The 24,923-nt window shown below is 37.2% G+C and overlaps 1 protein-coding gene across 4 annotated transcripts in view; it reads right to left on the reverse strand.

Moving 5' to 3' along the window:
- Positions 1-1,377: 1,377 nt before the first annotated feature.
- Positions 1,378-24,923, reverse strand: part of TRAPPC8 (trafficking protein particle complex subunit 8) — a 52,422-nt gene continuing 28,876 nt past the window's right edge. For 2 of the 4 annotated variants that reach the window (XM_058029719.1, XM_058029704.1), the window contains 14 exons: positions 24,159-24,233; positions 23,360-23,486; positions 22,181-22,338; positions 20,954-21,396; positions 18,475-18,622; positions 17,152-17,248; positions 16,637-16,705; positions 16,479-16,519; positions 14,736-14,921; positions 14,136-14,237; positions 7,489-7,536; positions 5,997-6,142; positions 4,351-4,440; positions 1,378-2,405 (listed from right to left, as the gene is read on the reverse strand). In XM_058029719.1, coding sequence (XP_057885702.1) covers positions 2,171-2,405; positions 4,351-4,440; positions 5,997-6,142; positions 7,489-7,536; positions 14,136-14,237; positions 14,736-14,921; positions 16,479-16,519; positions 16,637-16,705; positions 17,152-17,248; positions 18,475-18,622; positions 20,954-21,396; positions 22,181-22,338; positions 23,360-23,486; positions 24,159-24,233 — 1,965 coding nt within the window. In that variant the 3' untranslated portion in view covers positions 1,378-2,170. The remainder of the gene's footprint in view (positions 2,406-4,350; positions 4,441-5,996; positions 6,143-7,488; positions 7,537-14,135; positions 14,238-14,735; positions 14,922-16,478; positions 16,520-16,636; positions 16,706-17,151; positions 17,249-18,474; positions 18,623-20,953; positions 21,397-22,180; positions 22,339-23,359; positions 23,487-24,158; positions 24,234-24,923) is intronic. The other 2 variants (XM_058029723.1, XM_058029712.1) reach the window with 1 other exon arrangement.

Genomic DNA, 24,923 nt, shown 5'->3' on the forward strand with positions numbered 1-24,923 from the left:
AGCTAAGCTTAGACTGGAAAGGAATGATAACAAAGGCAGCTGGCTTGGACAGAGAGAGAGAGCCAGCTCTGCCATGACTGGTCACTAAATCCAAACATCCGCACGAGACCAATCACAGATCCACCTGCTGCATTCCACAGCAGCAGATAATCATTGTTTACATTTTGTTCCTGCAGCCTCTCAGCTTTTCAGGAAGAAAAATTCCCAAGAAAGGATTTTCATAAAAAGATGTCTGCGACATTCCATCATCACTGGAAGGCCACAACATGGACACAGAGTTTCCCGTGTGAGAATCCACTAAGGAGGCATGCTTAGCCCTACTTCCATGCTAGTTCCTCTCCTAAGCAATCATACTGATTTTAGAGCTCCCAAAGACACACTTAGAATTTCTAATGACACACCAGGAGAGACAAAGCATGTCTCCAGCTAACCATTGCTACTGCAATTCCAAGAAAGGAAAAGCTCCACCGTTACATTTGAAATCCAGAAAAGCAGGTTACCAAGGACCCTCCTCCCCCAGACACCCACAGCTCCTGCTGAGTCTCAGACTGATGAATCACGGACGGCTCAGATGCGCAGGTGAGCGTCAGAGCTTACGCATTTGGGTCTGCAGTGCTGAGACTCCAGGAGCTGCTCTGCCCTGCATTATCTCATCTCATCTCACTGCTCTGTCATTCAGAGATTCTCCAATTCTCACCTGCTTTTTACCTGTCAGCCACTGCTCAACAACTGGATCTGACTGTGAGTTGCCATTTGTACCACCTCCAGCCTCCATCAGAGAAGTCCAACTCCTTCTACAGGGTCTCTCTTATTTCATCCAGTTTCTAAACATCATGCTCTTGATAACCCACTTTGGACAGGCTGTCCTAAAATATACACCAACTGTGACTTATAACACTGTGGCCTACAGAGCACAGCTGAATGGCATCAATAATGACTTTTCTTCCCCTAAATGGGTGTAAGACAGAAAAAGCAATGATGACACAGCTTAAGGCTACAATGTTGAAAACCTTTCAGATTATTCTTTCAACCTGTACATCAAAAGAAAAGGACCTGAGGCGTGAAGCAACATATTCATGGACAGAGAATATTTCAGTATTCTATTGATTTAGCAAAATGATCCACAGCCCTATTAAGTTTGACTGTGAAAGGTTATGTGCTGTGAATGGGCTCCAAGACTTTCAGAAAGTTTAAAGTCCTGGAGACAGTCATGCAGTAGTACCCAACACGAGTAAAACTGGAAGCCTTACCTAGTAAGAATAAAATGCATCAGAAGTAGATGCACTGTCTCATGCACCAGCACTGTTCTGTGACAGCAGCAGCACCTGTGGATTGCTACAGCTGTATGCAAAGGAAAGCAAAAAGGCCACCAGTCCATACAGTGAATATGGTGTATGCTTTATTCTATTTACAGTACATTTGTTATAAATATAATACATTTCTTGAAAATCTTGAGTAGATTTTTTTTAAACAGATCAGTTGTTATAGTTACATAATAAAGTAAGTGACAATTTAAATGACAATCTCATGGTTGTGAAATAGTGCCTTCTGTTTTGAGATGAATGAGAAAATACTCAAACTGGTTCAAATTTTTTTTTAAACATCCTAGGTGGACTTTTATGTAAACCTTGAAACTTCACCAGTTTCTATAAATATGAAACCAAAGTCTTAAACTAAAGAACCGAGAATCAGAAATGGAATTGAGAGACCTTATTGAACTTCACAGTAAGGTTGGGATTTACCATGACTAATGGCTTCAGACAGGAAAAAGCCAATGAGGTTTTCTTCCTGAATCATATCCTAATACAGCCACAAATATTAAACACACCATGCTGGAAGTTGTAACAGCAGTCAAGCTGCATTTTTGACAGGGCATTGGACATACAAGTATGTTCAGATCTTCAGTTAGAGTATTTTATGAGTATCTTAATTACCAGAGAAGAAATACATTATAAAAGGATAAACATATGTTCAGTCCAACGTGCATTGCATCGAGAAACAAACTGACAAGTCATCTGAATATTTTGCTATTTTCTTTTCTACACGATCTTTAGTAACAAGTTAGATGTTTGAGGTGCTATTCCAAAAAAACTGCAGCAAAATGTCAACCAGCAATGTAAGAAAAGAATCCCATTTATTTTTTCTTTTAGTGCTTTTTTTCAGGAAGTGGTCAGATATTATTGATAATGATCAGTGCAGGCATGGAGTTCTGCTGACTTGTTTCAAACAAAGTAACTTGGTCCACGAGCTTGGCAAATACTCTGGGGGTTCCAAGGTTATAGACACCTGTATGAACAAAGCAAGCTTTGAGCTGCAAGCTATAGACCTCCTGGCCTTTAAGTTGAAGCTTGTACTGTGTTTGCCCAAGCCACGTAAAAGATCCATGTATTTCTAGTGCTTCGGAGCTGAAAAAAAAAAAAGGATAAAAATGTTAATTCTCTGCACTTGAAGTATGTATTATCTATTTACAGGACTCCCTCCAAGTTTTTCTAAGATTGCAGAATGCACTGTTCCCCCCTCACCAGGCCCTTACAAAGACTGATACTTTCTAGAAATTTTTCAGAAGTCAGTAGGGAACTTATGTTACTATTCTGGTTCTCCTTGGATGAGTGCCAACTGCCATTTGTCTTTGATGCTGCTGAGTCTTTTTGACTGCCTGCCTACAATCACTACCCTTAAATCACTGCCTTCCCCAAATGCATACGGCTGTCTTTGTTCTGCAAACCCTCCTTATCTTTAAGAGCATGTTTTCTAGCAAGACAAAGCTGGACTTTGTAAGGATTAGCAGCTGACATCATAGCTACAGACAGAACTCCACTTAGCATTTTATCGAGATACTGTAATACAACTTAAAAAAAAAAATCACCTGTGTCTGTCTTCTTTCCTACTACATCCCTATCCACTCACACTCATTCCCACAAATACATAAACACATGCAGACTCAGAGTATCTAGGATACCCTTGGGTAAATTTCGGGATGTTTATGTCTTTCAATCAGCTCAATTGAACTCTGAGTCTTACCAAATATTTTTTAATATTCTCTGTCTCACTTAAAAATCCTTAGAGTGGCTCTCCCCTTAGCTCAGATGAATCATTACAAACATTTAATGCATTTCTTTGGTTCCTAATGTACTGTACACTATACACAGGACATTAATTACACACAGATGTATATAATGAAGAACTCAGTGTATTCTCAGCTTTCTACATAACTGGCACATAACACTAACACTAAATGTAGTAACAATATTCAAATTTTCATAGTTTAAGGAATTCCTGTTTCAGGCATTCTTAGGTCTGTCCCATGAGCTAGAGTTAAATCAGACTGCATGTCACACAGGAATAGTCAAAATGGACATACACTGCTTTAGAGACATCGCACTGACACATTAGGAGAGAGCATGAGGGAGCTTTCTTTTAAAGCAGTTTCAAGGTACATGAGGAGTACACTGTCTTAGGACACGCCTCCCAGTGTAACACAATATGACTACCTTGTGAAAAAACAGATCAGTGACTGGCTGCCTAACTGTACCTGAAAAGTAAACTACACTTAAGTTTTCTGTCTTCCATTTCTGGGCTCTGGGCTTTTAAAATCTTACTTGGCTCCATGGACTGTTGGCAAGAAGCCACTGCTCCCCCATGACTAAGCCCCTGCAATGTCTTCACAATCTTTCTTCCCCTTCCTGGTGGCAAACAGACTAGGTAGTATTATACCTAAGAGGGCAGAAGGGGAGCTGTGACCTGCATTAATCATGAATTGAAGTTGCCTTGTTTAAACAGAAGTGGTAGAATTACAATGGTATAGATATCATGGTAATGAATTCTCTATCCCACAAAAAATCTTCAGTGAAACTTTTAGAAGTAACTCATGAACACTTCCTCAATGATAATATTTTCCCACATACTACTACAGTACTGAGCAAAAAGGCAGTCATAAGAATCAGCTGCTAAACCCAGATGAAGTCTTAAAAATATCCAAGGTTCTACAAAATTTTACACAAGGCCAAATTGTGGGAGGTCTACGAATTATTCAGAATTTAAAAAATAAAAACCTAACAACTTTTGTTTAAAAAAGGCTGATGAAGCTCCTATTTCACTGGTGGAAAAGATCTTTCTCTAGAAAAGATCTGCCAAGTTTTAACTCAAGAGCCACAATTAAAGGCCCTGTCTTAGCAGAGACTGAAGACTCACAGTTAATTGCATAAGACCTTTATCAACTTCAATTCTTTCAAAGAAGCCACCGTAGAAAAAAATCCTATTCTAGATATTCAATATAGTTAAAATATTACAAGACTCTCCAAGCTAGGAAGAGTTCTTAAAAATATTGGTTGATTAACATTTGCACACTACCTTGTTGGTTTATGCCGCAAATCAATCATCACATCTACAACAGCCTGGGAGCAATTGGAAAGTAGGAGAGTGACAGGTACCAGACAGAGGCTGCAAAGAGAAACAGTTCTACATTAAAGACAAAAAAATCTAATTTTGGATAGTCTTAATTATACTCTTAAATAGTTAAAATTATTTCCATAACACAGAATTTATATGTAGTTATCAATTATGCCAATGTAGATAGAAATATAATCATTTATACTGAATAGAGCTACTTATAATAAAAGCTGTCAATTAAGGCAAACTGGATTGGCTCATTTAGGCCAAATTAAGTTACTACCTCCCTTCATCCAGCTGAGAAAGGAGACAAAAAGCATAAATACCATCTCAGTTTACAGGAAATCTGCTTGTTTGACATGAGACATACCAGAATGGGATAACATGGTCCAGTACACTATATTCTGAATTTCTGGTCAGCACACTTTGACTGGATACTTTTCTTCTGCACTGCCTCCCATAGAGGAATTGCTGACACTGGGCCATAAGTTATAACCTGAACAGTGCTCAACCAGAACAGATAGCACATGTATACCTGGATTTAATGCAGGCCTTTATACTAAATAAAACTAATACAGTTAATTGATATTCTGCTTGTTCACAATTACTATTATTGTTTTTGTAAATAATGCTGGAGCAAGAAAGACCCCAAGATATCAACAGGCAGAAACACAAACTACTGCAGGTAAAACAGCTCTATGTATTCAGCAAGTGATTTGTGTCACTGGAATTCCTTGCCATTGCCTAAACACTTTAAATATTCTAAACTTGAATTGTAAGAAAAGAACAATTAGAGACTCTAATCAATAAAGGGTCAATGTCCTACAAGAATAATGCAAGTCATTAAATCACTGTCATTAAAATATACCACCTTATAGAACATTTAAACATTAGATTTTAGAAACAAATCCCTTTCTTTAGACAACTTACATGAATTGTTATAAAAAACTGTAGCACAGTAGAGCTTTCAGATACAACAACTCAGGCCTAAATAGGTACCTTCATGTTTCAAGTACAACCCATTGAATGTTCAGAACTTAAGCCAGGGTGTTTGTTCATATCATTACAATTTTGAAAGACTCGTAGATTTTACAGGCTCCAACCAATTCACTCTAGCAGCAGGCTTTTTGAAAGGTTAATACTGATATTCTTCCAGGGCACAAGCCCCAGTGATCTGAACTGTTACCACTTTTCCTTCTGACGTAAGTCGGAACCACGTGCAGCTAATCTTGGCAAGTGAGATGTTATAGACATTAACAGCTCCTTTTAGCTAAAAGTGCATCTTTCTTTCTGTCTGGCTGCTCAAAGAAATCACACTGTCTGCTCTGACAACAAAAATAAACACAAAGGGAGCAGACTATTTCTTTTTTTTCAGTAAGTTTGGTAACATTACATTAAAACTGTGAGCTATGGTGTTACAGTCTATCCTTTTTTACAGGAAACTTTCATTTTATCTATAAACTTCTGAAGCAGTGAGTTTAAAAAGTTAACAACATTTCACACTTGCATACCAGACTTTAATACCATAACGCACACAGCAAGTCTCAAAAGGATTTATGTCTAATTAACAATATTTTTAAAGTTTCTAAAGGTAATGTTTCACTAACCTTTTTTGATGAAAAGAATGATTAAAAGATTCTGGATAATGAAGACTTGTCTTAATAAGATTAGAAAGCTGCTCCGGTGTTGGTCTTGCAGGTACCGGCGTGTTCTCTGGTCGAAAAAACTTCAAGAGAACTGTTTCTGGTAGTTCCTGAAACAAATTTAGGATAGCGTTGAAAATAGTAACATAAGGTATGAGAAATCTAATCACAGAAGTTACAATTCTCCATTATGAACTATAACTCATAAGGGAAACAAATCTGCAGCATTATGAATGCTCACATTTTTTTCCAAGGTGGTTTCAATTTAAGCATGCCGGACGAGGAACTGGTATGATTTATCTATTACCCTCTTTTCAGACAGATTTCACAGCTGCTTATGAAAACACTATCTGTGCAAGTTTCACAAAAGCACACTATTGTTGCAGTGGTTTGCTAGTGCTTGGGTTTGCCTTCTAGAGAAAAGGGACAGCATTTACACTGCTCCCTGTTCAGCAGCTATAACTAACAACAAAAAAATTCATCACCTGCCCTAGGAAGTTCAAAACAGGAAAGCCAATGCACAAGTTACCCAGAACAGATCCAAAGTAAAGCAAACAGAAATTTACAGGAATGTGTGAACACTGACAGAAGGACTGAATAACAGAGTTTCTTTGAAATTGCATAACAAGCAGTTGCAGATATGAAAGTTACCCTTTTGTCCCGAGCTGAAAGCCCAAGACAAGCTCTAACACACTACTTGGGATTCCCCCTAATCCTTTGGATGGAATGAGTCCCTGAAGCAGAAATTAAGTGATACAGAAAGCTGCAACCAGCCTGCATTTGGTGCAGCGTTTCTGTCCAACATCATCTAATCTGGTTTGTGAGCAGGATTTATTCAGGAAGGGGCTGCCCTTTAGTACTTCCTTATGAACCTATTCTGCAGAAAATCTATCTTTAAAGGAAAAAAATAATTTGCAGCAGTAAATGTCACTGCCTACCAAAAACACATGAAACTAGATTTTTAAAAAGCCACCAGTAAGTTGGTACAGTATAATAAAGTTAATACTTTTCATTAAAAGGTGATAAATTGTACCTTCCAAGTTGAAAAGAAACAGTACAGGCAATGAAACCTGATTTAAAAACCAAACACACTGGGGCATCTGGAAATGTGTGTGAACACCTTAGTCACTGTGCTGATAACACCAGGAAGACACCAAATGTTTTCACAGGCTTGTAAGTCTTCCCTTTGAAAGGAAGAGTAGCTTTTTCCAAAAGTAATTTGAGAAGAAAAAAAGATATTCTATAGTAACAATAAAATATATTTTAAGTGTTGAATAAATTTGGTGTTTCCATCCCACCCTAACACTGCAAACTGACAGCACAAAACACAGCAGAGATTACAGGTTTTCATTTAAATTATTCTCTCCCCTCAAATAACAGTCCAACCAATTTTCAAGGCTGCCTTCAACCACACAGCAATACCCTACATACTGTAGTTTGCCCTAGAGTCAATTACCTGTTCCAAGTCCTCCCAATCAGAATTCCCGAGTATTTTTTTAAAACCCTACAAAAGACAAATACGAATATTTACCTCTACAAGTAGACAAGAACATCATGAAATGCAGCAGAAACATTTACTGGTGAAAGTGCAGAGTGCTATTAATACTTCCAACCTTTAGTTCTAATATTACACCTCTGATGAAGGATTGCAAAGCAGCAAAATTAATCATTTTCCAGCAGAACTAAACCTTAATTTCAGCTACCTTCTGGTGTGAGAGTCAGAAAAGATGTCTGTCTCTCCAAGTTTAGCTGCTCAGACTCTATGCTTTTTGTGATTGTGTACCTAGAACAAAGGCTAAGATACAACATTCAGCCCATTTTTCTCTTACCTAATGAATGGTTCAGGAAAGAATTAATGACTTCCAAACAATAACCAAGAAGATGTGCATACAGATCAGAAAGCTACCTAGAGACTGCTAAAAAATGCTAAGTTTAAGAATGCATTAAACTCCTGCCCTACTTTGGAGCTTGTGAAATTGGATCAAGGCTTAAAAAAACCAAACCAAAAGCCCACATCTACTTGGCACCTGTGCCTTCCCTTCAAGAATACACACCAAGCAGTAACAGCCTTATACTCACAAAGCAAAAGAAAAATCAAGAACTGAACAGGTGATATTTTATTGCTGAACACCTTGATTATCAGCCCAAGTGAAGTACTGCCTTTTAAAAGGGAAAAAAAAAAATCAGACCCCTAAAATCAGCTTGCTGACTCAGTGTGGTTCTTTGCAAAGCCTCCGGAAGTGTCACAAGCTCCAGTAACCAGCATAGGCTGCATACAAGAAAGTCACATCAATAGTTAGGATTGTCCCTTTCAAAAAACAGTTATAGTGCAACTTGAGTGTCTTATCTATACATACTGGTAGAGAGGCTTGACTTGAAGAGGTTGGAAGAGGGGTGTGTGTTTCTGTTTTACATTTTATAGCTGCATTTTAAAGCTTTTTTGGTTTTGCCTAAAAATACACAACAAGCATTAGCACCAGAACTCCGCCATGTTCCTAGAGCTACAAACTGCACAACTGGTGCTTAGAAAGTTGTTTTCTGTTTTTAGAAAGCTTCTTGGTGCCCAAAGCCATTTACACAGGCCAGCTTCAAACAAATACACTCAAAACTAGACAGAAGATTTCTAATTCAAGTAGAATAATCTCCACATCTTTGCTCATTTGTGTTACAAGAAAGTCCCAACCATTAGAGTCTGGTATTTTGGTAGTTTGAAAAAGCTATCAATCATCTCTATATACACTTCTGAAATGGTGCTTTAGTCATTCACACCAGTTTCAGATCTCTCCTACAATTATGTTTAGCTAAAAGTTGAAAAAGCAACATTTTAACAATTCAAAGCCTCTTTAAATAGATGTAACAGACAGATCTACCCATTACACATTCCTTAATATCTTAGAATGCACTTTCAAATTGAGAAGTTCTTCCTTTCCATCAGACAGACAGAAGTGATGGTATCTTCACACACAGTCACTTTTGAAGTTTTTTATACCAAATATTACACAACCTAAAGTTTTCCATTTCATAAACAATATTCTTAGAGACTGGGTCAATGTGCCCTTAAGCACACCAAGAAAAGTTAAGCACTGTAATTTGACTTCCAAGTTGTACAGAAGATCAGTGTATGTGCACCATAAACCACAAGTCATAAGTAGCCAAAAGGATTGATGTGCTCAGTCAAATACAAGGGACCAGTATGCACAGCACAGAAGAAAACCTAAACAGGAAACTCTTGAATGGAACTAAGCATAAGTAAAAGCAGAATATACAAAAGCAGTAGTGAGACATCTAAATTATGTGCTTTTTTTCCCTTTCCCATTTTAGATCTGAGAATTTCTATTTTAAAACCCCAGTTTTAAGTTGCTTCCTTCAACATGTGACTCATCCATATTCATTGTAGCTCTCAACTTACAGAAATGAGAACTCCAGGAACAGTATTTTACTGATATAAAGAAAAAAATAGTGCATTTGAAAACAGATTCCTTCAGCTCTGCAGTCCATAATGGGTAAAACAGCAGATCAAATATTGCAACTACCTGTAATATTTCATTCATGACAATAATATAAGCCAGATCTCCCAAACTGGTACTGTATCTGCTCTATTAATTGATACAACAGAGTGAAAAATGTGTATTTCACCTCTTGATGTTCATTTACCCTTAAGAACTTTGCTTTTCCTCTACTGAGGTGGTTTAAGGAAAGTCTTAAATCCTTCCAATAATCTTGTTTTATTCAAGCATCTCCTCCCACATATTCTGTAAAAAAAGTCCTGAACTAGCAAAAGATGTCACTTCCAGTAATAGGAAAAAACAGTTACTTAAACCCTACCCCTCTCCTACATTTCAAGAATTTCTGCTTCCAATCAAACTGTTGCTGACTCACTAAGCTGCATATATTTCAAGAAGCTGTCTTACCTAAAATTATTCTCTCTATGGATTTTACTTTGGACTACCACTGGTCTAATTCACAGGACTAAACATGCAGCCCAGAACATCATGTGCAGTCCTGAAGCACACCTGGAAAGGACAGATGCTATTCCCAACATGCCAACATTCAAATGACAAACCTCTAGGCTGCTTCTCACCTTCCTTTGGTGAGAAGTCATTGCAAACCAGAAGTGTGTCAGATGTCCTATTACTTCCACTACTACTTCTATCCCACCATATTACACTGAACTTTCAGAATCTTTTGGATTGAATTCACCAGATTAGAAAAACAGGGAAGAGAGCAGTAAGAAATAATATTAATCAACAGCCCTAACTGTGACTGGATGTTTAACGCATTTAAGTTTTTGTCCTTTCACTAATTTAAGGCAGAGAGGTCAAGAAGAAGAGACAGAGTAGCTGTATTTCAAGTGCAATTTTAAGGTGACTTTCAGTTAAAACTACTTGATTCCAAAAAGCATGTTTCAGAAGAGAAACAAAACCTACAGCAGTACCATAGTTGAAAAAAACAGCCCTAATTTACAAATTCTTAACTGAATTTATAAGTGAGGTTTTTATTACTTGGCCTGAAATGAATCTATTCAAAGCAATTCACTTTATTTACACCTTATGTGATTTTTTTTTTCTTCGTATATTGTTGCCTGTGACTATTAACATATCACTTTGTGGCACCTTCTGATTCAAGGCAAAAAACTATATTTAGCATTTTTTCCCCTACTTTTAGCCAAAGCACATTTTTTTCAAAAATACAAATGAGAGGAAGGATAAGAAGATAAATGTTTTCCATATAATCCAGAGAGATTTCTATATGAAACACATAAACACTTTAACGAAGTCAATATTCTGCAAGTGTTCCTTCAGCACACTGCACGTTATGACTCCAAACTTCTAGAACACAAAAGTTCTAAGTAAGATTGTAAGTAGATTGTCACATCTCCTGGTAGGTCTATGCTGTCCAGTAGCCTATGCTCAAAAGTAGTGCTATTTTGTTATACAAAAAAACTCTAGTGCAAACAGGAACAAAAAACATCTCTATTTAGTGACAGAAAACCAGCTTTAAAGTTATAGCTATTGTAGTGGTTGGAATGAAAAAGGATTAGTATCTCTAATTATATTTTGAACAAACATGGAAGAAAAGGGAGCACATGAATTTGAGCATTAAAAAACTTGTACAGAATTTTACTGCTGCTTACCTTTTTAATATGTTGGTACATATAGAAATTTTACCCAGAAAAACGTTTCAGCCTTTCCCCAAGCCCCACTGTAACCAGAAGTTATATCTTGGTTTTATCAAATACTATAGCAAGTTATGCTACTGTGGTACAGGAATAATTGCACCCTGCTGCCTGTTCCACATCCCTGTTGTGCATTAAACGTCCCACAAGGATCCAAGCAGAAGTAACCACCCATGACCATGGCTCAGTCAGCAGTCTAACATCTTACAGACATATGAGGATGAATTTATGTCAGTTCACCCAACTACCAATCTAGCAGCAACTGCTGGAACAACTTAAACATAACAGTGCTGAAAAATATCTATCTCCTGTTCTTCACTACAGTGCTTTACTGAAGCTTTGTTTCTACTGTTTCCCTGAACAGTAGTAGAAGCTTCTGTGAATCCAAACTACATATTTAGAAGCTGGCAAAGAGTTAATCTAAGATATGCCACAAATGACAATGTAGCAGAAGCTAACCAGTACAGAGAATTTGACCAAAATATAAAGTAAGTGATCACATTTTTTTCAACAGAGTTGTTTGATTAATGTGGCTAAGATCTGAGCCATTTCTCAGAGGACTAAAAGAAATAAAGGGGGGGGGTCAGAGAGGAATTTTGTTCATGTTTCGTCAGTGTCCACTGTATGACTGTTTTTGGGCTGGGGATAATTGTCTGTGTCTGACAGACAGACAAAAATTCCTTTGCTGCATACAACAGCATGAAACTAAGGAAGTCAAGAAGAAAGTCACTGTAGAGAAGCAACAAACAAAACTCAGCAATAAATGCAGACAGTGGACTCTTGCATCCTAGGTGACACTCTGTTCAGAGTCAGGAATTATTTTTTTTTTCCCCCCAGATCAGAGCAGCCCTCTATCATTTATGAACTGGTAACCCATATGTGCTGGTAAAAAGCATGAACCTCCATCTCCCTCTGCTGTTCAGTCCTCAGAAAACAACCAACTTCAATACTGTCGGCACAAGGCAAATCAGAAACAATCTAGAGTAGTTTCCAACCCTGTTCATGACTTAAGAGAATAAATACAGGCTTATAAGACAAAATTATACACTGAAAATACTAAATTAGAGGTAGTGTTTGAGTTTGGGATTTTCTACCACTGCCCACCACAGCTTTTCACTGCTTGTGTTACTTTAAAAGAGCAAAATAATTCAAAGACAATATACACCTCTTAAGAGATTAAGTACATTATTTTCTATATCTAGCTTAATTTAATTCTGTTTTGGGGAGTCTTTTAATTCTGAAATGTGGACTGAATGAAGCAAACTGCTGCAAAGTCTCAAATCAATTAATTGTTACACCTCACCTCCCACCTCAAAGCAGTCTATCTGCTCTCCCCACACTATTATGAGCCAATTAAATTAAGTAGTATGTGAGGATATGCAATTTCTCAATTCTTAGCAATCCTGAGATCATAGATTCTTAAAATTTATGCTAACTCTGGGCTTTGGTTATCATGAGGACACAGAATTTACACCTTTATTAAAAAAACCTCAACAATCAATTACTCTTATAGCAGATTTCAACTGCATGACAATGCAGATGCCTTCTTGTTCCCAACCAAATTACAGAATGCTTCAAAAGAAGTGCGCTCCTCATGTTTAAGGAAATGAATACAATAATCAATGTACAGTCTATACGAAGATAGATGTAATAAAACCTGATTGGAAATAGATTTTAGACAGAGAATGCTAATACAGTAGCATATATTCAAAAAGCATTGAGAGTACATATAGATCCTCCTTGATGCTAGCGGCAGGATCAATTTCTTTAATTTGAAATTGATTGTGATACAGACAGAGTTCCAGTCTACAAGAAATGTGAATTTCTACCCATACTATTCAGTCATTTGTTTATTTTAGGATGCAGATGTGATTAATTTCTATTTTCTCTTCCTATTCATTTGAGAATCAGAACTTGATGAGATCAGAAGCTCACAGTATTGTGTCTCCTAACCTTAGATGTCTACAGTGTGATCTACAGTTCTACATATACATTAAGACAGGGAAAGGAATACCTGAGGGGCAGTTGTCATTAGATTAATACAGCCTCTTGTACACCTCAGCATAGCTAGAGCACGTGTGCCAATTACCATTTATTTCATAGCACAAATAACTAAGTGGAAAAAATTACCTTAGCAATGTACAAACACTTAAAGGCTGACGAACCAAAGCCGAATGCACAGCTTCAGAGTAATTCACTACCTGCATTATAGCATGGCATTTATAGGAAGACATTTGTTCTGTATTGTTTTCTTGACAAAATTAGTACATAGTACTCTTTGCTGCAACTTTAGGAGCTCACTAAAAGCTAAATATTATGTCTGCAATATTGGTAAAAATATTAAGCATGGCACCAAAACAAGAGGGAACAGCAATATGCTGCTCAGGAGAAATCTAAACAAGCACAATACGTATTTCCTCTTATTCTGAACATTAGTCTTCTTCATCCACATAAACTGCATTTAGTACAGACATTTTTACAGAACCTTATCTGTAACTTCGTTAGTTGTTATCAATTCATGTACCAGAAGACACCCACCCACAGTTTCTTACAGATGATGCTTTCTTTCATCAAGCAAAACAACTACAAACTTCACCATTTTACTATTAACTTTTTTATGTAATAATCATTACCTTTCGTGCCATTAACAAGTTTCTAGTTCTACCTGAAACACCAAAGACGACTTTACCTCAACAACAGCTCATCAACATGCTTACCTGCATATTGCTTTTCTCATGTTTCAACTGGGCCTGGCTAGTTCAATACAGAGGACTAAGCAAACCTGGAGTTTGTCAGTCTGAATTATTTAGTAATAACACATATCTGATGTTAAGATTCTACAAAAGCTTCCACTTACATACTAGGGAATTCATTACGTCTGTTTACAGCAAGAAGCAATTGTAAAGGAAAACTTCACAGCAGATTACCTGCTTCTGAGGAAATGAAAAGGCCTCCTTCCCAACAGTGTTAAGGGTAACATGATGCTGGCCCTCCAAAATAAGCTGCTTGCTGTCTTCCACAACATATGCCTACAGAACATAATACAAAGACATTTGCAGACCAGAAACTATCATAGGAGTCATAACACAGAATTACTGACCGCTCCCTAACTTAGGTGGAACATGCTGTACTGATCAAAACTAATAGGCTAGCATGACATATTTCTGCTAATTTCCACTGCTTCAAATGAGACTCTTCTTCAAAACAGACTGGGTTGCTCTTACAGTTCTGTAAGATCAAGCATTAATAAGTCTCTTAGTTTAAGATTTTGTAATTTTCTCTTTTGAAAGAGAGATTAGAAGAACTGGGTGCATCCAGAGTAATGTAGGGACACTTATTATAGTAATAGATACTAAGACTATCTTTGCTGCTGGCATCGTTATAGCTTGTTTGATTGTTTTCAGGAAAAAAAATTCACCCATAAATTCCATATGTATATGCCTGACAATTCAGGATACCACATGAAATTATTTTCTAACTGTAATGTTTCATGCCCAAATTACCACAAAGGCCACAACCATACTTACCTTCCACAGTACCACAATGTTCAAATCAACTTCACTGCATTTTTGTATCAATCTCACTGTTTCATCAAACGATTGTTTCACTGCCCTTTGAGATGCATGAGTATGAGATTGCACATGTGTTCTTTTAAATTCAGAGGATAAGCTTTGGAAAAAAAAGTCTGCACAAGGACTGGCTGAACTTATTATCTACAAGAGAAAAAAGATAAGAAAGTGTTGAGAACAGGATGTGAGCTGACTCAAGTTGCTCTAACAGAGCTAGCTCATCATTGTAGCATTTCAGTTCCATTATCCCAGTGGGCTTCCCTTTGCAAAGCTACAGGATGCCAGACACCTTGGTTTCTGTGCCTGACCTGTTAGAGATCAGAATAGCTAAAGGGCTGCTAAAGGTAATATAGGGAACACAGTGCTATAACTTGCTAGTTTAGAAATACAAATATCAAACTTGGAAATAGGAGCTTTGATTATTACCACAAAGCAGTCTACTGTGATATATCAAATCTATTAAAGAGAGCTGCAGCATCCAACTAAGTCACACAAAAGTAATTTTTGCTTACTAATATTTTCCTCAGCTTAGCTAGAATTATTTACCTAAGTTAGAAACATACATTTTGCTAGCAATAGCAGAGATAATAGATGTGCACAGCACATCCCCACAGGTACATGGCACAAACAGAAACACTGTGCTGTCATGTGTACCAAGCTCTTCCAACACCAAAAGCCTGGCAAAGAAACTGGTTTCTAAGAGCAATGATACTGTGTCCTGTTGGATGCAACAAGGTAAGTAAGGAACTTGGCTTTGCAACCCCTTCCTTTCAAAATTGCTAGCTTTTCCAGAATATGCTGTTGCAAAGCTGATAATTATTGCACCAGCAGAATGCTGATACCCAGGGAGAAAATCCACCTTTGGAGACACTGTTCAGAAGGGAGGACTCACTCCCTCCCCATCTTTCCACTGTAATAAAATGTTCTCAAGGAAAGCTCAAGCTCCTGTAGCTCAGATTCCAACTCTAAAATGCACAGAAGTATCATCTACCTCAGATTTTTAGTCCTGACTTCAATTTATATGCCTATGAAATGAAATGGCAGTGAATAGGTTTTCTTTGGCTTTAAAAGCTCAATACAGGAAAAATGTATGCTCAGCATAAAATAAGCAATCTGTCATTCAACTGACTAAATCCACTATGCAAATTTATGATCTAATGCAAGAGGCCTACTTTCCTCAGGTTTTGAGAAAGCATTTGTTGTATCAAGATCATTTACTGAGAGGATTATTCACTATCTGTGTGTTTAAAAAAGATTAGAAGAGCATGGTAGTCTAGGATCCTAAACTTCTAGAAAACCAGACTCCTTGAATTCACTGCAACCTCCTGTAGTAGTTTTGAAATTCTGGAACCAAGATCCATTAGTTTTCCAGTTTTTCAAATAAGTTGTAACTAGAACTTTTAGCCTGTCTTAGTAAAAGTATAATTAAGAACAAGAATCTAATATCTGCAGGCCTCTACTAGAAAACTAGAGGCCTGGGACACATTTAAAATAACTACTCCAAAGAGCTGAAAAGGAAGGAAAAGTATTAGCAAAAAAGCCAGCATTGTAATGTAATTCCAAAGTAGTTCAGCTATGGAGCTGGGATCCTAATATTCCTGACTACAAGCCAGCCTAAGTTACCTTACCACCTCTTTGTCCTGTCACATGATAGGGACACCTTACAAAAGACAAAATACGCAGTTGTACCCATCCACCTACCTGCTCATTTCCAAAGACAATATCTGCAAATGTGTAATTTTCTAAGGGATAAAAAGAGAAAGCACTGTTTTAGCATCATGGGAAGTCACAACTTCAGCATACAGTATCCAAAAGAGTATCTTGTTTCAAAAAGTTACCACATTCAGGAAAATACCTACCTTCTGAGTTTTTGCACCTCACTGCTTTAAAACACAACTTCGCTCGCTCTCTGCTAGCCAGTTTAGTATCTGAAAGAAAAAGGTGGCAAGATTTTTTTTATTCACTCTCAGCATAATCAGAGTCCCTTAGACAAAAGTCTTGAACATTCACAAACAGGAAACAAACAGATGACACCCTACAAGCACAGCTAATCAGGCATAGCAATGGCACACAACACAACCATATTTCTTGTGAGGAAAGTTGCCAGCCACCCCACACATGAATTTCTCTACATCACAGAAATAATTTACCTGTAAATTAAGTTTGTTTTTAAAATTCATTAAGTCTGAATAAGTTATCTGTGTATATATATTTCTTGAAATATAACAAAAGAAGGGCTTTACTATTTTTGGAATGGATGAAGTTATTACAAACAAATTATTCTAAAAACCAAATTCAGTTCCTTGTAAGATTCTTTTAACTATTTTTATCAGCCAGAAGCCAGACACGCCATCATTTTGATAAAGATACACACCTTTGTCTCCAGAGATGTTAACAGATTTTTGAAGCTTCCAGTGCTTGCTATTGCTTGAAACTTGCACTATATGAAATTCCTTAACACCCGTCTCACTCTATGGAACAGACAAAAGCTATGTCAAAGAAAACCAGTCACAACTGTGATGTGCTACATTGCACAGTAAGTGTTCACTGCAAGGTGGCACTGTTAGAATCTTAATTTAACTCATTATTCACACCACTCATAACACACAGTACTTAGAGACAAGGAGAGATGTAAGACCCATTGTAAAGTCCCAAATCACAGCAACTTCCAATTCCAGTAAACAAAGCCACACGAAGAGGAAATAAGGATTCCCCAGAAAAAGACTCACAAGCTAGTATTTTAGATTAAGAACAACTTTAACAAAAACTAGGCTTTTTAACTCCAATGCAGAACACTGTCCACAAGGCTGCCTAGTTTCTAGGATTACTTTAGGAGCATTGCTATATCATAAATCCTAGAAACTCAAGATCTATTTTGAGTTTACATATATATACAATAAAATGTAGCTTTTGGAGTTGGCTTCCTTTCTTGTAAAGAGTGAGGTGGTGGTAGAAAAATAAGATTCACACTGTTAACTTGGTACGCCCTTTATAAAAACATTTTGCTCTCCTTAAAGGAGTGGACAATATTCAGTAAATGAAGAAAAAAACCAGAGCATACACACCTTTAAAAGAAAATGACAAATCAGCTCAGTGGTTCCATTACCAACTAAGTGTCTATGAATTCTATGAACAGACAATTCAGTTACCTTGCTTTGTGATTGAAAAAATGGGAGCAGCTTTGCCAAAAAAATGAGTAAATTTAAATTAGCATGTTTGAAAAACTGAGTATTTTAATCTGCTTTAAGTCAACAGACATATCTGTATTTGGATTATATTAGTAAAAATGTCTTTATAGTTTGGTGATAAATGTAAAGACAGAAACTTCCTTCAAATTGGAGCTTAAATTCTGACTTTAACATTACCACTAATTCTACCAGTGTTTCCACAGAAAGGGGACACAGTTCTGAATAAGACAACTTTGGAAGTTGAGACCAAGAACACTCATCAATTTGGAATAAATCTTCCTCAAAACACTATGAATATGAATCTTGCAATATGATTAGTATAGGAGACTTCCAGAGAGTTAGGATATAACTTCACATTAATACTTTTTCCAACAGTAACTGAATGATCAAATATGCAAGGTTTTGGGGTTTTTTTGTTTGCAAAGTTACTGTAGAAAAACTTGAGTCTTGGTTCATATCTGCTGAGCTTCAGGACAGTACTATTATTATTAACACAAATAGGAACTTACAGTATTGATATTTTCTACATCCACAAAGAGCAACATGTTGTCCCCTCTGCCTTCTTCATCCCCAAGTGCATTACTCCTGCAGACAGTAGCCCGAATGTGCAGAGACCGACTGGTACAAATAACTGCAGTGTGCCTTAACACTCTGTGACTAGGAAAGGGAGGAGTGAACAGAAAAGAAAAAAAAAGACAACATTTTGAACAACCAGGACAGCCCAGAACACGACATGAAGAAATTTAGCTTTTATGTTTGTCAGTATTAAGGCCATTAGACAATTTGTTCATTCCAAGTACCAAAGATACTCTATCAAACCTACTTTATTTTTAACCATCTTGCGGCATGGGTAGGGGCTCTTTGAACACGCAGTCTAAGCCAATGTGAAACATTGGAGAAAAAGGTTCAGGTGTTACCATGAGGAAAAGCATTTCAGAAATGTTTCAGATGTAAGACAACTGGCAGAGTGAAAGCAAACAGACATGTATTGGCACACAGATATCATTAGGCTATTTAATGCCACCAAATGCTCTGGAAAACAGTTTCTGAGTAAATAAGTGAGAGAAAGACCACTACTTAGTCACATGTCTTGCCATAAATATTGGCTAAAAAGCACTTAGAATACCACTGCATTCAATAAATTTTCCTGAAAAGAGAATTTTAAAACAGAGAATCAAACCACAGCTACCCTGCCTATTTCCAGGTATGCTCAACTTCCAGGAGAGCAGTCCCGTCCCTTTGTGAAAGTTATCTTTCTGCTTTTCTAAGGATGAATTAATTGTTACAATTCCATTTGTAGCTGCCATCAAAACACTTGAGCTTTTCCAATGTAGAAGCTTTTGGCTACCATAACTTCCACTTGAAAACACTTTAGAGGCATGTAGAAGTTTGCTACACATTACCCACTGAATATATTAAAACATCATGTGACACTTGGTTTTGGGAGGGAAAAATCAGTGGCTTCCTAAACCCTGCTTCACAATGTCACAATTACAGAAGAAACTTTTGAGTTTTGCAGTTAATGTTCAGATATACAGATACCTGTATAGCTTTCAAGTGGTACAAATCACATAATTTTTTCAACACTTAAAAGCTATGCTCCATCTACAAAATAGGACTCAAACCAGAGCAGTTCCCTTAAGTTCCCCTCAACACTTCAGTACTGTAAGGAACAAGTACATTACTCAAACACCCCTCTTCCATCTCTCAAGCACCTGTTTCTGAATCCTATGAGTTGTAAGGGGACAAATTCCCTATTCCTAGAGACTAGCTTAGAGTCAAATTAAATAGTAACTTTGATATTTCAGAAGCTACAGAAAAATCTAAACCAAGGGTGCATTTACAGGACTTCAGTTTTGAGAATATGCTACTCTCTCAACCATCTTGAACTTACTCTGCTTTGGTTTACACCCCAAACCAGTTTCACAGTACACGAACTTTGTTTCTCTCTTGGAACAAGCCTAGAAAACAAGCTTCAGCCACAAGAAGACATTCGGTCCATCTTACTAGAGTTTATCTGAAGTAACCCTGGTGCAGACACCAAGTGTGCAGCTTTAGGCTGGGACAGTTAATTTTCTTCACAGAAGCCAGTAAGTGGCCATGTTTTGGATTTGTGCTAGAAATAGTGTTGACACAGGAATGTTTTTGTTGTTGCTGAGAAGGGCTTGCACAGTATCAAGGCCTTTTCTCTTCTCACCTCACCCCACTAGCAAGCAGGCTGGGGCTGCATAAAAGGCTGGGAGGGGACACACTGGGATGGCTGACCCCCAGCTGACCAACAGGATATTCCATACCATATGGTGTTATACTCAGCAACAAAAACAGGGAAAAGGAGAAAGCAGGGCCTGATGATTACTTGCCAAGTAATCATTAAATGTGACGGAACCTCCCTTTTCTGAAAACCTGCCTGCCCACAGGAAGTGGTGAATGAATTTCTTGGGGCTGTTTTAGCTTGTTGTGTCAAACTTGACTGTGGACTCTCTCAAGATGGTCCAAAAAGGAACTATACAACAGTATGCAAATCAAACTTAGTATTTAACCTCTGGAAAGAGAATATCCTTCATCACAATACAATTACTAACCAAATTTTAACAACAAAACCTTTCATTCAATGCAGACAAGATTTTGTTTTATAAAATGAGAAACCAATTAGGTTATGATTTTTCACCCTGTACCTCAGAACAATGTGGTTCCAGAGGAACTAAATACAAATAAAGGTTGTTATAACAGAATTCCATTAACCCGCCTTTAATTTATTTTAATAACTTAGTATTTACTACTTCAATAAAAGCAGCATAGGCTACACAATTTCCTACGGAAATTAGATCATATAGTAGAAAAAATATTGCTTAGAATAGCAGATAACGGGGCATTTTCACATCATCAGAGAGACTGAGAGAAAGTCAGTAATATTTACTTTTACCATTACAATCACAAAATCACAGAATCTAATAAGCATGACAGAGAAGGTAGCTTAGAAGAACTTACCACATTTTTGAGTGCTTTTTAATACTTTCATAGTAAAACAAGAAGTTAATTTCATGAACACCTTCTTCATCTGGTCCCCGTAACCACATTGGCAGCTGCACTGAAGCCCCAGGAAGAAGAACAGCATCAGGAAGTGGAACCTGTATTACTTCAGGTGAACCTCCCGTGCCAAGCCCAAAGTCTGCAGAAGAAGCTGAAGACAGCAGTGCTGTTCGCACAGAGGTAGGGTCTGTCACAACAGTCTTGTAAGCACTACAGTTCTCTGAGGCTGAAGGACTTAGTGGTGTTAAAGCAGCAGTATTTCCACCAAAAGTGAAAAATTCTGGATGCTTGGACACGACCTTCAGTGCAGTAAGAGGACACTTGCTTACGTTCACAAATTCTACATATGCTTTTCTGATTTCTCCACAGAGAAGCCCAGTAGGAAAATTTATAAAGAACACCTGTATGGGAAAGAAAAGGAAAAAATAAAAACCTGAACACTGAGCCAAGTTCGGAATGTCATGAAAACAACCATTAACACAAACTCTACTGCTGCCTAGAGCTTCCTGAGGGGAAGTGAAGAGGGACGTTCTCTCTACCCTGAAATCCAGTGATCAGACATGTGTGAATGGCTCAAAGCTGCACCAGGGGATGTTTAGACTGGACCTTAAGATGCATTTCCGTATGGCGAAGGTGGCCAAAAGCGTGGAATAGCTTTCCAGAGAGGTGGTTGACGCCCCAAGCCTGACACTGTTCAAGAGGCATTTAGATAAAGCCATTAACATACTGTAACTGGGTCAGACAGCTGGACTGGATGATCACTGCAGTCTCTTCTAGCTGATCCATCCCACTCTATAGGCCCCTATCATTAACCAGTTACCATTTTAATAACCCTGCAAAGAAAAAGCACTGTATTTTAATTAACCAGCTGGAGTAACTTTTCTGGATGAATGGCAAGCAAACAGAAAAAAGCTTCTTTGACTGTTCCCTGTTTACTTTAAAATCTGGCTACCAAAGGTGTTGCCAACTAAAATTCTAAAGGGAATATAGCAATTTCAGAAGGATACTAATTTTGAGGCTTCAAGTTTCAATTAAAAAAAACCCACACAAGTTTGCCACCGACAGATCAGAAATTACCTGGAAAGATTAGGCATTACCAAAATCCAAGCCACCATTGTTAGAATTGAATTTATAAACTGCATTTAGCTATTTTCTCAGAACTGCCAAGAGGAAGTAGCTACATACCTCTAACAAAGGCATTTCTTCTGTAATAATGGGATCTAAACGTCGATCGGGTCCATATTTAATCGATGTTTTTTCCTCTTTTGTGTTATTAAGTCGAGGTCCTTGGATTTCTAAATCTTGTCTTCCTCGTACAGATAACCCATTGGAAACAAACTTTCCTGAAAAAGAGGTTTTTAAACTTTTGTTTAGTTGGGTTTTTTTAAGTAATTCCTGACTTTGTCTCTAAGAAATGATCCAAAGCTCCCAATCCAATCTCAAAAGTTAATTTTTTATCACGCAATGCGGTTTTCATTGATTAAGCAGCATCACCAACAAAGAACTATTCAAAGCTTACAGCCACGTAACACATGGCTGGCTCAAGTTCCAACAGCCAGTTATCCATTGCTGTGGGCTTACTCTGCCCTTCCATAGTTTGACTACAACTGGAAGGGAAGCGGCAGACAGTACATGAAGCTGATGGCATTTATTTCCTTTCCCAATTTCTGCCAGGCTGGAAAAGTCACTTAGATGATTATTTCCTTTAAAGGCAGCTACCACTCTCCAAATGGTTTTTATTCAAAAGGTTTCCAGCCTCTAAACAAGCTTCTATTTCTTTCAAACATGTTTTAATTTCCATTTCATCTAACAACTAAATTCACCACATGAGAGAGACAATTTCAGATGAATGATTCAACAAAACAGATCAAGTAACATGCAGTTAATTGTCAATTTATATAGTAATGTAAAGGAAAGAGAATTCAAGATGCTAAAAAAAAAAGCTATCAGCCAAATTTAAATTTAGGAATCTATAAAAAGGACTTCAGTGCAACATTTAGACAAAAAGTTGAAAGTTAACAACGCAAGAAGATGCAGAAGAAAAATTAACAGCAAGAAAGTAAATGGAAGTTGTTATAGATTCAACACGGCATAGATGGAATACTTACATTTTGATTTTTTTACATTCAAAAATTTAGCAAATTTAAAAGGAGAAGTAAAGTATGGATCTGGCATCCTTCCTTGTGGATTCCTACAAGAGTCAATTTGTTCTTTCTCCATTTCAGTTGTTTCTCTTATTTCTACATCCCTACCTGACGGAAGGCCTTGTATCAGGATAGTTAAACACTAGAATTTAGCTCTACTGTGCAGAAGCCATGTCTCCTCCTTCCAGAAACACACAATTTAAAGCAATAATAAACTTACCTGTCTGTAATCCAATAGAAGGATCTATCCCATCTAATGACACAGCACCTTGAACACTGCCAAGATTATAAACGACTCCCAGAATATGTAGCTCCCCTGTTTGATGGGGAAAGAGCTTTAGTCTTGCCTGTGGAGATACGTTAAATTTTTGTTGTTGTTGCTACTAGAAAGAAGTATTACAGTTAAATGTCCAATTGCTAAACACACTCATGGCTACATTCACTTTATAGCTGTGTCAGCTATAACTGCAACTGTAAATATAGATCATTTACTAGACTGAAAGTTTCATATACACAGAATTTACCAAACCACTTCAGAGCTGAGAAATGCTTGTTACATTAGCAAAAATTCCTTAAAGTTAACTTTCACTGTGACTAACAGAATCACAGAATGACTGAAGCTGGAATGGACTTCTTGCCCAACTTGCCTGCTCAAGCAGGGCCATCTAGAGCCAGCTGCCAAGAATCACATCCAAAGGGCCCTGAACATCTCCAAGGATGGATATTCTACAATCTCTCTGGGCAGTCTGTGCCAAGTGCTCATGCACCATCACATTTACAAAACAAGTAAGTGTTATAAATTAAGTTATAAACATTCCCTCATGTTCAGGAGCAGCCTCTTGTGCCCACTGTCTCTGGTCCTGCCACATTTATACAAAGTGATAAGATACATGAGGTACTGGAATTTCTGATTCAGTCATGTGTTCTGTCAGTTTAGTGTTAAGTTCAGATGATAAGTCTGAAATGCATACTAAAGTTCAATGCTGAAAAGACTTTTTAAAACAAAGTACAGTACTTACCACTTTTGTCTCCTCACTATTAATTAAAAATTCTGCTATTGCTTCAGTTCCTACCATATCTTCATCACAAGTACCCTGAAAAGAAGAAACAGCTCTTTAGATACTATTACTTCTAAGCAGAGAAACTGCCATAAATAATATTTCCAATACCCTTCCTCTTCTTCAAGGGAAAAAAAAATCACACAAATTTCCAAACAGTTTGGAAAAGCAAGTGCTACATGCTCAGCTTCTCAGCATTTATGAATTAAAAAAGCAGCTTGAGAGCTCAGTAAACATTTATTTAGGAGAAATTTAAGATTTAGCACTATAAATTGGAACCATTCCCAGCCTGTTTCACGGATATTCACAGAAGTATTTATCACATCATTAAAGTAGCAGTTCAGATCAGAACAGAAGGGAAAGTGTATGGTAAGCCTTGAGACTTAAACTATGTAGAACCATGTTTATAACTCTGGTAAATACTTACAGTAACTTTAGAGATCACTGTGTTCTCAAAGTTTTGGCCAGGAAAACAAATTATTTAGGAATTTACTGTACTACTCAATATTAGAATATATTAAAACCTTTAAAACCTGGATATGACAAGAGTCCATCAGGGCTTTTGGCAGCATTAGTTGAAGTATTAAGTCAAACGGTAGCCCAACAGCTCATCTAAAGTATTCAAAACATTAATTTTTAATTCAATAAGTTTTCTAATTTCTCTTCTAATCGAGATACTAAGATATTTCTATGTTATACGAGCACAGTTTTTCAGAACACACATTT

Source organism: Melospiza georgiana, chromosome 1, assembly GCF_028018845.1.
Source record: "Melospiza georgiana isolate bMelGeo1 chromosome 1, bMelGeo1.pri, whole genome shotgun sequence".
In the NCBI taxonomy this organism is placed as follows: domain Eukaryota; kingdom Metazoa; phylum Chordata; class Aves; order Passeriformes; family Passerellidae; genus Melospiza; species Melospiza georgiana.